Source organism: Gadus morhua, unplaced genomic scaffold, assembly GCF_902167405.1.
Source record: "Gadus morhua unplaced genomic scaffold, gadMor3.0, whole genome shotgun sequence".
Taxonomy (NCBI): Eukaryota; Metazoa; Chordata; class Actinopteri; order Gadiformes; family Gadidae; genus Gadus; species Gadus morhua.
In genome coordinates, this window is record NW_021963953.1 from 149,801 (window position 1) to 161,063 (window position 11,263).

At 41.8% G+C, this 11,263-nt stretch overlaps 1 protein-coding gene across 1 annotated transcript; it reads right to left on the reverse strand.

Moving 5' to 3' along the window:
* Window positions 1-1,656: 1,656 nt before the first annotated feature.
* On the reverse strand, window positions 1,657-2,797 carry LOC115538205 (uncharacterized). The gene is made up of 5 exons (XM_030349867.1): window positions 2,548-2,797; window positions 2,317-2,433; window positions 2,129-2,242; window positions 1,938-2,051; window positions 1,657-1,825 (listed from the first exon to the last, which is right to left on the reverse strand). Exons 1-5 carry the CDS (start codon window positions 2,664-2,666, stop codon window positions 1,657-1,659), a joined length of 633 nt encoding a protein of 210 aa, XP_030205727.1. The 5' UTR covers window positions 2,667-2,797.
* Between the last annotated feature and the right edge of the window lie 8,466 nt (window positions 2,798-11,263).

Sequence of the window (11,263 nt, forward strand, 5' to 3'; positions counted from 1 at the left end):
CACTGCCGGTCAAAGTGAAGGGTGTTGACCCTGAGAGATCATCGGCCCTGGAGGGAACGTCTCCCCTGTGCTCCTCGGTCTGGGAGCCGACAGCAGGAAAGGTGTAACACTAACCATTTCGTAGTCAGATGCAAGAGAGTATACGTGCTTAGTGCAAGATAAAAATAAAGCACATTAATTTGAATGATTTTAGCTTTTGTGTGATTTATCACGGGCACACACAAGCTAAAATCATTCAAATTAAAGAAGAGGCTGTCAAGGAAAACAACGTTTTTTTTGTCTCTAATGATGTCTTTGGTAGTACTCCGTATGTAGTCCGGTAACATGTCAACCCAAGCGTCTTCGGTTGCTTAGCGACGTCAACGTCTTTGACTATTACTCTGCTGATCAAGACTACGAATGCTTGTTACCAATAAATTGTAAAAAGACAGACTATGAAGTTATTTTTTCATTTAGGCAAGTAGCCGTGTAATAAGCGGGATGATGTACAGATCGTCGCCGGTGATTATCGAAGATAAGCCCCTTCAGGGCGAAGCAAGACACCTCCGCTACGCGTCGGTGTCCTGTTCGCCCTGTCGGGGCTTATTTTCCCGATAATGATCGGCGTTCTATACATTATCCCTTACATATCTGTTGTTAAAGCACCGCTGTGCTTCGTTGAGCAAAAAAAAACAAAAACTAAATAAATGGTTGATGGTGAATACACGTGGCGTGGAGTTAAAACGACATACTTTTTCCATTTAGTTCAAAATATTGTTAGAATATCGTATATCGCCATTCAAACAAAAAATATTGAGATATGAGTTTATTTTATCAATTGACCATTGATGTATGAATGTCAGAGGTACATTAGTGACATCTCTCTTTACTGTTGCTGTTCTGGCAAAAGGCTTTCCTCTTGAGGAATTCATGAAATTCAGTGGTGTTTTACATTTTGGTCAATACGTTCCCAACGTTTGTCAGATGCCAGTAATGTTACACTGGCTCTAACCACCTTATTACAATGGGACAGAAAAGACACACACTGCCTTCATACTCTGCTATTACTTTTCGCCACTAGGGGTCAGTATTCACAGACCAACCCATAGTTGATAAGTAGAAGAAAATTAGTGAAGGCCTCAGTAAACAGACTTTCTGGTTCATCCACCTGTCTCCCTCATTTATTGATTAATATTCATGAATTTCATGTTTGATGAAGAACTATTTGATTGATATAAGATTCTATGATTCCCTAGGTAGCTCTGTGATAATGGGCACCACAGGAAGGGGAATAAATAAAAACCTTTCTTTTCATAAACTTCGTGACCAACTGTTGGCCCTTTTCCTCCCCCTCAGCTTTCTGTTTCGGATACCCTGACAGTCTGTTCTCCGTCTGTTCTGCTTGTAAGCGCTACGAGTGGAAGACTCTGTGCTGAAAACTGGATCCACGGAGGACTGAACCATGCATTAAAGAGAGAGAGGTGGAATATGTAGACTATACTACTAACACCCCCCCCCATTAGGTCACCCCTGTCTAGAGCTGAAGTTAAATGTAGTTTTTCATTCACATTTTAAAGAGAGAGGTGAAATATAAAGACTATACTGAACATTTAACCAAACATGGAGGAACAAACCCCTTGTTTTTTTTAAATTGCTACGTTTTAATAGATAACATTTTCACTCGAAATATATTAACTTGATTATGATGAATTCCCCCCCCCCTTTACGGCGCCCCTGTTTAGAGCTGAAGTCAAATGTCTGGTTTAATTTACACACCTTGATCAGCTCTGCTTGATTCTGCTGTACAGACTGAGCACTGGTAACCTTTGACCTCTCCTGTGGTCGCCTGTGGAGACAGCGTGCACGCACACACACACACACAGTATCTTTTTAATACAAATATTTCCTGAATTGTAAATATCAGTCAGTAAAACTACTAGTTTGTTGGAAACTCCTACCTCTCCTCTCTGGAGGGGCGTCCATCTTTAAGTCCAGGAGGATGACCCATAGACCAGTTGCTCTTCAAGGAGACACAGCTGGGTCCAGGGGAGTCCGCTCTCTCCTTCTGGACTCTTATAGAAAAACAAGAACCAGGATTTATGGGTGTTTGATAGATGCTGTAGTTTTATAATCTTTGACAAATCCTTACTCTTCCTCTCTGGAGGGTCGTCCATCTTTAAGTCTAGGAGGATGATCCATAGACCAGTCGCTCTTCAAGGAGACACAGCTGGGTCCAGGGGAGTCTGCTCTCCCCTTCTGGAATCTTATAGAAAAACAAGAACCAGGATTAAAGGATGTCTGATAGATATAGTTGTAGAATATCTGATAAATCCTAACCTCTTCTTAATAGACCGAATTCCATCTCTAAAGTCATGCGGATAATCCATAGACCAGTCACTCTTCATGGAGACACAGCTGGGTTCAGGGGAGTCTGCTCTCTCCCGCTGCTCTGGGCTTCAACACAACACACACACACAGCTTTTATTAAGACTGATGATGGAGTCATGAGATATCAGTGCTGAGCTCTGAGAAGGACAACAGTCAAAGACAGTGAGATCCTCTTCTTACCTCTTAGCTTTGCTCTGGCGGCCATGTTCCCCAGACAGAGTGGTTTTAGAGGTAGGAGCCCCCTCCTCTCTCTCCTCATCCATAGTAGACTGGAGACCTGGACACAAACACAATGCCATATTGTTTCTCTGGATTCTCTTTAAGTACCAAACATGAAATGACTTCAGTGAAGACTTCCTATCCTCCTCCTGTCTGACATACACACACTATCTGTCCCACAGTCTAGAACTACACACTATCTCAACCTATGTCTAGATCACAAACTCTATCACTCTCTCTGTCTAGAGCTACATTCTAATCATTCTCTATGTCTTCGCGCACACACACACACACACACACACACACACACACACACACACACACACACACACACACACACACACACACACAGACACACACACACACACTGCTTCTAACACGTTCATTTAATTATGGACTTATTTATTTACCTTTAGATCCGACACTTCCAAACCATCAATTCTTAACTGTTACCAATGAAACTGACCTCCCTACAGAATAAAGGTCCACAATACAAGGAAGGATCCGTATATAATCGCCCTCAACACGGTAAAACTAGTTACTGATGTCCTGGCGCATACTCCTTCATTAAACCTATTTTACACCACAAACATGGATACAATGAGCTTGGACTGGAAACAGATTAATTTAGTAAGAATAAATTAATATAGTTAGAATACATCTGGTAAGAAAACAGGAATTCAGGAAACGGTACCTTGTGACGAAACGTGTGCTGCCCGTGTTGAATGGAAATATAGAATAACAAATGCAAGGAAAGGAGGGAATAAAGAGGTTTAGGTGTTCACCAAATAACAGAGAAGTGTTTAGAAGCGAGACAGCACATTAACAAAGGTTCTGAAAGTAAAGATTGAGCTGCTTGGGTCCTTATGGCAGACAGATCAGAAAGAGGAAGAGCTTTGAATCACAGCTAACTGCGTCACATCGTTTATGTGAAATTCTAGTGAAACCAGAGAATGTCTAATATGAGACGGGCTCTGGCGAAACTAAAGTAATGGCGCGTTCACACCAAAAGCGAAGGGGCGGCGCAACTTCCATACAAAGTCAACGTATAGACGCGTTCCAGGCAACGGGCGCGTTCGACTCCATACAAAGTCAACGTATCGTATAGTAATGCTGTAGCCTACTTTATATCGTCTGTGGGGAAATCCTGGGACTCTCAGAGTATCAAACTACAACTGGAAAAAAAGAAAAGCTTAGGAAACACTTTTATTTTGAAAACTTCTGAGTTAAGGGACATAAAAGACAACAACCCCAAAAACACGCTGTCGGAAACACCTCGGATGAAACCAGGGACAGGACAGACCCGGAAGTAAGTTATTACCTCTGAGGCTAATTCAAGGCTGCTATTCAACTCGCATGTTGCATGGTAAGAACTTGGCTGGTAGTACCTGGGTTTTGAAAAATAGCGGGGGAGTTGTGCTGAGTGTGGCGCTGCGCCCCCAGGAGTAACAATACTCTGATTCCCTACATCTGCCTCACCATCCTGAACAGAGGTCAATCAGTCAGTCGGTTTGAAGCAGCCCCTCTGCTGTGAGGGAGGGCCCCCCAGGACTAAAGAGAAGGCTCAGCGTTTAGGAGCCCTCTGCTGTGAGGGAGAGCCCTCCAGGACTAAAGAGAAGGCCCAGCGTTTAGGAGCCCTCTGCTGTGAGGGAGAGCCCCCCAGGACTAAAGAGAAGGCTCAGCGTTTAGGACCCTCTGCTGTGAGGGAGAGCCCCCCAGGACTAAAGAGAAGGCCCAGCGTTTAGGACCCTCTCAGGGGGTGAGGATCAGGGGAGCGGTGAGAATGAGGGCGCGGCCCGCTGCTCTGGGCTATCGTCTATCTACTGGACATGACTGCAGTGTGGAGGTCCGGCCAGCAGGGGCAGCACTGAGGAGGCCTCAGTCCTTTGTTTGTTCTGGAAGAATGGCAGAACGTCTCACTGGTGTCTCACTGGTGTCTCACTGGTGTCTTACTGGTGTTGAATCAATCCTCACTGATGGTTCGCCCTCGCATAACTTGAACTACGAATGATGATTTCGATAAGTTAAACTCATGTGCTGAAACACGTTGGAGGGTTAGCGGTAGAAGCTTCTCACTAACTCTGATGACAGATATATTATCTATGTTTCATGAAGGAAGGAACTTCAGCGATTTCTAGATTAAATAAATAAACATAATTGTAACTCGCTAATGTGCGCATGTTTATGTGTTTATTCTTTTTTTTAACCTTTATTTTTCCAGAGAAAACATTAAGAACAGTTTCTTATTTACAATATTGATCTATTGTATGTGTGTATGTGAGTGTGTGTTTGTATATTTTTCCCCAGATTACTTATAGTTTTTTTGTATGTGTGTGTGGTTAAAAAAGTCGGACTTCACTGTTGTGTGTGTGGTTATATCCTTTCCAAACACTGATGAAGGGGTGAATGGAGATTGGAGACTCCATTGTTGTTTGTGGGGTAATATCCTCCCTCCCCACTGATGAAGGGGTGAATGGAGACTCCATTGTTGTTTGTGTGGTAATATCCTCCCTCCCCACTGATGAAGGGGTGAATGGAGACATACGAGAACGTTCAGTTGATACACTGAGTTGTTTATTAACATTATGCTAGGAGGGAAGACGTGCAGTAAAGGACCACGGGGAGGAATCGAACTGCGCAGATGTCTATTGTTGTCCCCATTAAGTCAATGGCGACCACATCACATTAAAGGGGTGATATAATGCCACCAGGTGTGAGTGTGATTAGCCATGACAAGCCCTTTGCCTCTTCCTGTTTTTTAGTGACATCAAAAGTGGGAGTGTTCACCCGTCCTAGATGTATGATGGATAGTTAACCAACATTTGCTACAGTCCGCTGGGTAGGCTGGTAGACTGATCTATCCAGCGTACATAGGTGGATACACCCACTTGGGATCATGTCACTAAAACACATGAAAAGGCAGATTTTCAAAAGGCTTGTAGTAGCTAATCACACTCACACCGGGTGGCGAAATATCACTGCTTTAAATAAATATATTTTGCTTGTAATCTCAAAGCTCACTGCAGTTTTTGTGTTATTTCCTTCTGAGCAAAAATCCCTTTCAATTAAATTAATTAAACTGTATCAATCTACAATAGAAAATTGCTGTGAAATATAAGATAACATTTTCCCTCATTGTTTGAATCCCAATTAAATTTATTGTACGCTTAAAATATCTCTGACCCCACAACCAATTGAAACATATCACCGAAATTATTTGTTTGAATGTAATATAACAAACCACTTACTGCTTTTACATGATCACTTTATTTTGATCAAATTGTATTTTTCATAAATATTGCCATTTAGTTATATACCTAACCTCATTTTAATAACTAAGAGATCCATAACTCGTATTCTTAATCCCAAGCCAATAAAAAGTCATAAATGTCAGCCAGGAGGTCTAATAAGTCCAGGTAAAGGTTGGTGTTTCCTGATCCTGTCAGCAGTCCAACAACAGGTACAGCTGAGAGAGGACGACACAGACAATGACAGCGCTGGGCAGTGTTGTGATTCAGACGGTCGTGTTACTGACCGGGCTGGTCGTCGTTCAGGGAGGTAAGCTGGACCGAATGTAAACCGTCTCTGGCAGACCTAATGTCCAGAGTTCGTCTGTTTTTGGTTTGTTATGCTTGATATTTGGACTAGCACCAGAACACAAACGGACTAATCTTTTTTGTTCAAATATAACCTTTAGGTTTCACTTATAATGATGAAAATAATAATATAAAATACAACTGCTTGATTCTGCTTGTAATATTTTTTACTTCATTTCGAGCTTTTCTCATACAGAAACCAAAGCTGTCTCTAAAGACGAACCCAGGTTCTCAGAATGGTCAGGTGATGTGAGAGAAGGTGAGAGACGAAAGCACACCGGGAAAGATAAAGACATTATGAAAAATGTGTGTTACTGAAGAAAAAATAAACTGAAAAAGGCTCAGACAACCTAAGTCTGTCGTCTGGATAAGTTTAGATTACTTAGCCCCTATTTTAACGGTCTGAAACGCAAGTGAGATGCGCCAAATGCAAGTAGCTTTGTAGGCGGTTTTATGGCGATGTTGCTATTTTACCGGCGCAAAAATGACTCTTGCGCCCGGCGCAAATCTCAAAAGGCTTGGTCTGAAGTAGCCTTATTACCCGTAGATGTGGTTTGGGCGTAACGTGCAATAAACCATTGAGAGTGCCACCTCCCATCCTCTTTAAGAGCCATGAGCGCATTTGAATCTGAAGGGTTGATGTTTTGAAAACGCGTTTGCTGTCTCCGATGACACACATGCATGACCACATGAATTTTAAACTTCAAATGGCTCAGTTTATGGCCAAATAGTATGGCCTAATTCACACATGGAATAGCGTTTTCTTCCACAGAAATACTGAGTCCTCAAATAAATTTCGGCCAAGAAAACATATGATATGCGGTAACTGGTTCTATTTAATGATATACGCAATACAATAACAAAGAAACCACGTACCAGTATTGTATGCATTATCGTTATCGACTTGTGTTCCTAATATGCATGTGTCCCCCCGTTAATATACAGTGCCATGGACTGCATTATGCGTTACGTGTTTAGTTTGCGTGTGTTTAAACGCGCCCGCATTCATTAATTATTTTACACATACACACATGCGCGCCCGCATTCATTCATTATTTTTTAAAACTCACTCGCGGTAAAACAATGTTTTCTCACGATCAAATACTCCTCAATCCTAAAAGTTATGGGCTTGTACACGATGTCTCTGTCAAGAAAATATGTTTGCTGTACGGTGTTTGCAGATGCATTGATTTAAAAGTACAACTTATTACCTGTATCATCTGTTCTTTCCCAAATAATATATCAAGAATGTGTGGCTAGTTGATGAGAGAGGCAAAGTGTATGCATGAGGTGCACAAGCAACATTATGCATGCGCCCTTAAAATAGCATCTGAACAACACGCCACTGACTTTAAACCAGGTATTTCCTGGTTTGTGGCGGAATTGTTTCCTGAAACTGCAAAATAGCACCGGGGAACGTTTGCGCCAGAACACGCACACGATCATTCCCTAATTTACCGATGTGTGGCGGTGGAGGGAAAAGAACGCTCTGCGCCAGTTGCAAACTAGCAGTGACACATGCGTCAGGGTAGAAAGTCAATTGCGCAAGATAGGGCCCTTAGTCTTCTTTCACTCTCTCAGATTGCAGAGGTCTAAAGGTCATATTTTACGAGCAATTCAAGATCATTTATAAACATTTGTAGTATTACTTATGGACATGCACCATTTGCAAGTACCAAGTACTGGTACTTTATAATTTACAAATTACACTTAACACTTTATAATTTATTAATTATATTGTTTATACCGTTTGTTCTTTTTGTCTTTACTTTAGCATTTACTTTAGCGTCTTTTTGTTCTCATTAGTACTTTGTATTTTTATTGTATTGTATCTTATCCTGTGTTTTCCACTGCTGCTGGGCTGTTGAAACAAAGGAATTTCCCCTCCGGGGGATTAATAAAGTTGTTATCTTGTTTTAATAAAGTTAATGAAGAGTATGCCTCCAACACCCCCCTGTTCTCTGATCTCCAGACACCCAGGTGGGCTGTGTGTTTGGGGGGAGCTGTGTGCTGCCTTGCCGCTTCCATCCAAACAGTGATACCATCCTCCACTGGAACAAGATAAGTGGGAAGGATGTTCAGGTCCACTCCTACTACTATGAACTGGACCAACTGGGACACCAGGACCCTCTCTACGAGGGAAGGACCTCCCTGTTCCATGATCAGATCTCAGGGGGCAACGCATCCCTTGGTCTGGCCAGGGTGAACCTCCAGGACCAGGGCAGGTACCTGTGTTACGCCAGCACTTGACTGAACAACCAGGAGACCTTCGTCAGCCTGACAGTGAGAGGTGAGCTCAAGTCCTAGGTTACCCTTAACCCTAACCCTAACCCCAACTCTGAATTTCTTGTTTTAATACGGTACAATATTATCTAGGTCATCGTTAATGTGAAGTTATTTGGTTCTGTCTTGCTGTCATTGTTATTATCCTCATTCTTATTAAAGAAAGAATAATCCACATTTTCTTTTTCTGTTTCAGCGGGATCATTTAGCACACCTTGGTTACAAATAGGATTCTATTTTTATGGTATACTTTTAATCATCATCAGCATCATCCTCATCTGTTTACGTATAAAGAGAAGGGTTTCTTTTGAATTTTTTGTATCATTTTCTTTAATATTTGTTCTTGTAAATTACTTCACATTATATTTTATTTCGTTCTTTGCTTCATTTTCTCTTTTATTTTTAATTAATTAATTGAAAACGTTTGTGTGGTTATTTCTGGGTCATTCATTAGTGATGTGATGGGTCGTTTTATCTGTATTATAATGTAATAATCAACCACTTTTATATATTTTAGTTTACTATATATTCATGTTAATGATGTATTTTGGTTTGTCTTTGTCTTCACTGCCACTGTGGGAGGTCTAAAATGAGCGTGCTTCACCTCAAACACACGATGCCTCTGGTGCTGCACAGATGTGTTATGTTGTACCCATTAAGTTAAAGGTGACCATGTCAAATTAAATAAATGAATATATTTTAATCATCTGTTGCTTGTCATTTCAAATCTCAGTTTTGTGTTATGATCTTCTGAGCAGAGACACTGTGGCGAGCAGCACGGGAAGAACCAGACGATCCCAGGTCAGAGAGTTAGCTACTCTCTTACAGATAGTTCCCTAAAATATGTAAAAGTGGCTGATTATCACATTATTAAACAATTAAAATCGACAATGATTATACATGATCATAGGAGCAACCTTTTACTTTAACACCATTAAATTGCAGCTCAAGTTGCTATTCCATCTGATCAACAGGCAGACTATAAAAGACCACGTAGGACATGTATAAAATAAACAGCGAGCAATGTCTGTTTGATGAAGCAGAACGACATCTGAGAACTCCTTCAACTCTGTTCATCCAGATACACGTGTCTGCACCCCTGGAAGGGTGCTCTTTGGACGTCCCTGCTGTGGGGCTGAAGCTGTATTGCTGAAGTTGCCTCCCTGTCAACTGTCCTCATCCCTGAAGCTGGTCAGCCCCTCTAACAAGGCTCCCCTAAATGACATGTGACCGTTGAATCCTGGCCTAAGAGTAAAAACAGAGTTATATTAATAATAGCGTCATGCTAATTATATTTACAAAACTCTAAAGTCTGACATAACTCATGAATTGTTTTACCTTGATATTCCTGCGCACAACGATGGCGACGATTAAACTAATGATTGAAACCATGACTACGGATCCGATCCAAGGTGGGCTATATGATCTCTCTGGGAACAGAAGAAATAAATGTTGATTATTCTTTCTATAATTAGAATGAGAATAATAAATAAAGCCGCAAGCGGTGATTAACGGGGTCAGAGCAAAATGAAAAGTCAAGAACACACTAACGGAAGTTATATAAATATTACATCTAATTATTAAAGGTTGGGTACGCGATTTGCGAAACGCCAGCAGATTTTGAAAATACACAACTCAAATGGTCCTACCCCCTCTCCTTCAACGCTGACTCTGACTCCACCCATTCCAAGTACCTGGACGCGCAATCATGCACGAGCGCGAACAGAGATGCGCGAGAGCGAGCCAGGCTAGCGTAGGTTTTCGTTAAACAACATGGCACTACATTCAGCTGTAAATTGCACCCAGTACCGCGGGAAGTAGGGGTTTTGGGGGTGCTGCAACACCCCCTGTCCGAGGCCCTGTCTTATCACAGAAAACGATCATTTCTAAAAACCAAAGTGGAGATTTCTGAAAACGCCGGTTATGTGTTGTCGTATCAACGGGGAGAAACGGGATTTTAGGTTCTGAAGCGTCACATTATGCACCGGGAAATGCTTAACGTCATGTGAGCGTCCGCTGTACCGTATTGGTCCGAATATAAACACAAACCCCATTGTAATACGACCTATATTTGGAAAAAAGATTTGAAGACCAGATCTTGATTTCATGAATAAATAAATTGTATTAATTGAAATAATATACGAAAATAAAAAGGCATAGAATTAAACACTGCATTGCCACTAAACAGTAGTGCAAATAGGCCGTACTGATGTGTACACCGAAGACTTCCTGACACTCCTCTGCCCCGCTGTGTTCGTTCTGGCTGTGGTCGCTCCGCACTGTTTCGGCCCGTGGCAAAGCGAGTCATCCTCGCTGCTGTCCAAGGCATGTTGAGACGCAGCATTTATTTAATGCTCATATGTCCTAGTGCTGAAAAAAGGTTATATGAAAAAGTGTGAGGGTAGCGGTGGTGCGCTAAACTTGTTCTGTGAGCAGCTGGATGTGAACCATGGTGTGAAGGAAGTGAACACAACGATCGATTTTCAACTGTGCGCGCATGCACTGGTGTAATTGAGCTGCGCTGCTATATATCTTTTTTTATCAATGTGACGAGTTGCGAGTCTAGTGCAGGCCGGGGTTTTTTTTCCAGCACCCCCTGCTGAGAATACGTTCTCGCGGCTATGGTTGCACCAGATGTTATAAACATTAAACGGTCACATAAATCAATACTATTTTTAGAAAATGTATGTTTGTTTCATATAATTGTATTGGAAGTCCTGGTTTTCACTAGGGTTGCCGCGGTGTGGACATTTTCACACCGAGTAATACACTCGTCTCAACACCGGTATTACCGAGTA

Coding starts and splice junctions, on each gene's coding strand:
- LOC115538205 (XM_030349867.1), bottom strand. CDS start 2,666: ATGGCATTGTGTTTGTGTCCAGGTCTCCAGTCTACTATGGATGAGGAG. Junction 2,434..2,547: donor CGCCAGAGCAAAGCTAAGAG/GTAAGAAGAGGA, acceptor GTTGTGTTGAAG/CCCAGAGCAGCGGGAGAGAG. Junction 1,826..1,937: donor CGCCCCTCCAGAGAGGAGAG/GTAGGAGTTTCC, acceptor CTGTCTCCACAG/GCGACCACAGGAGAGGTCAA.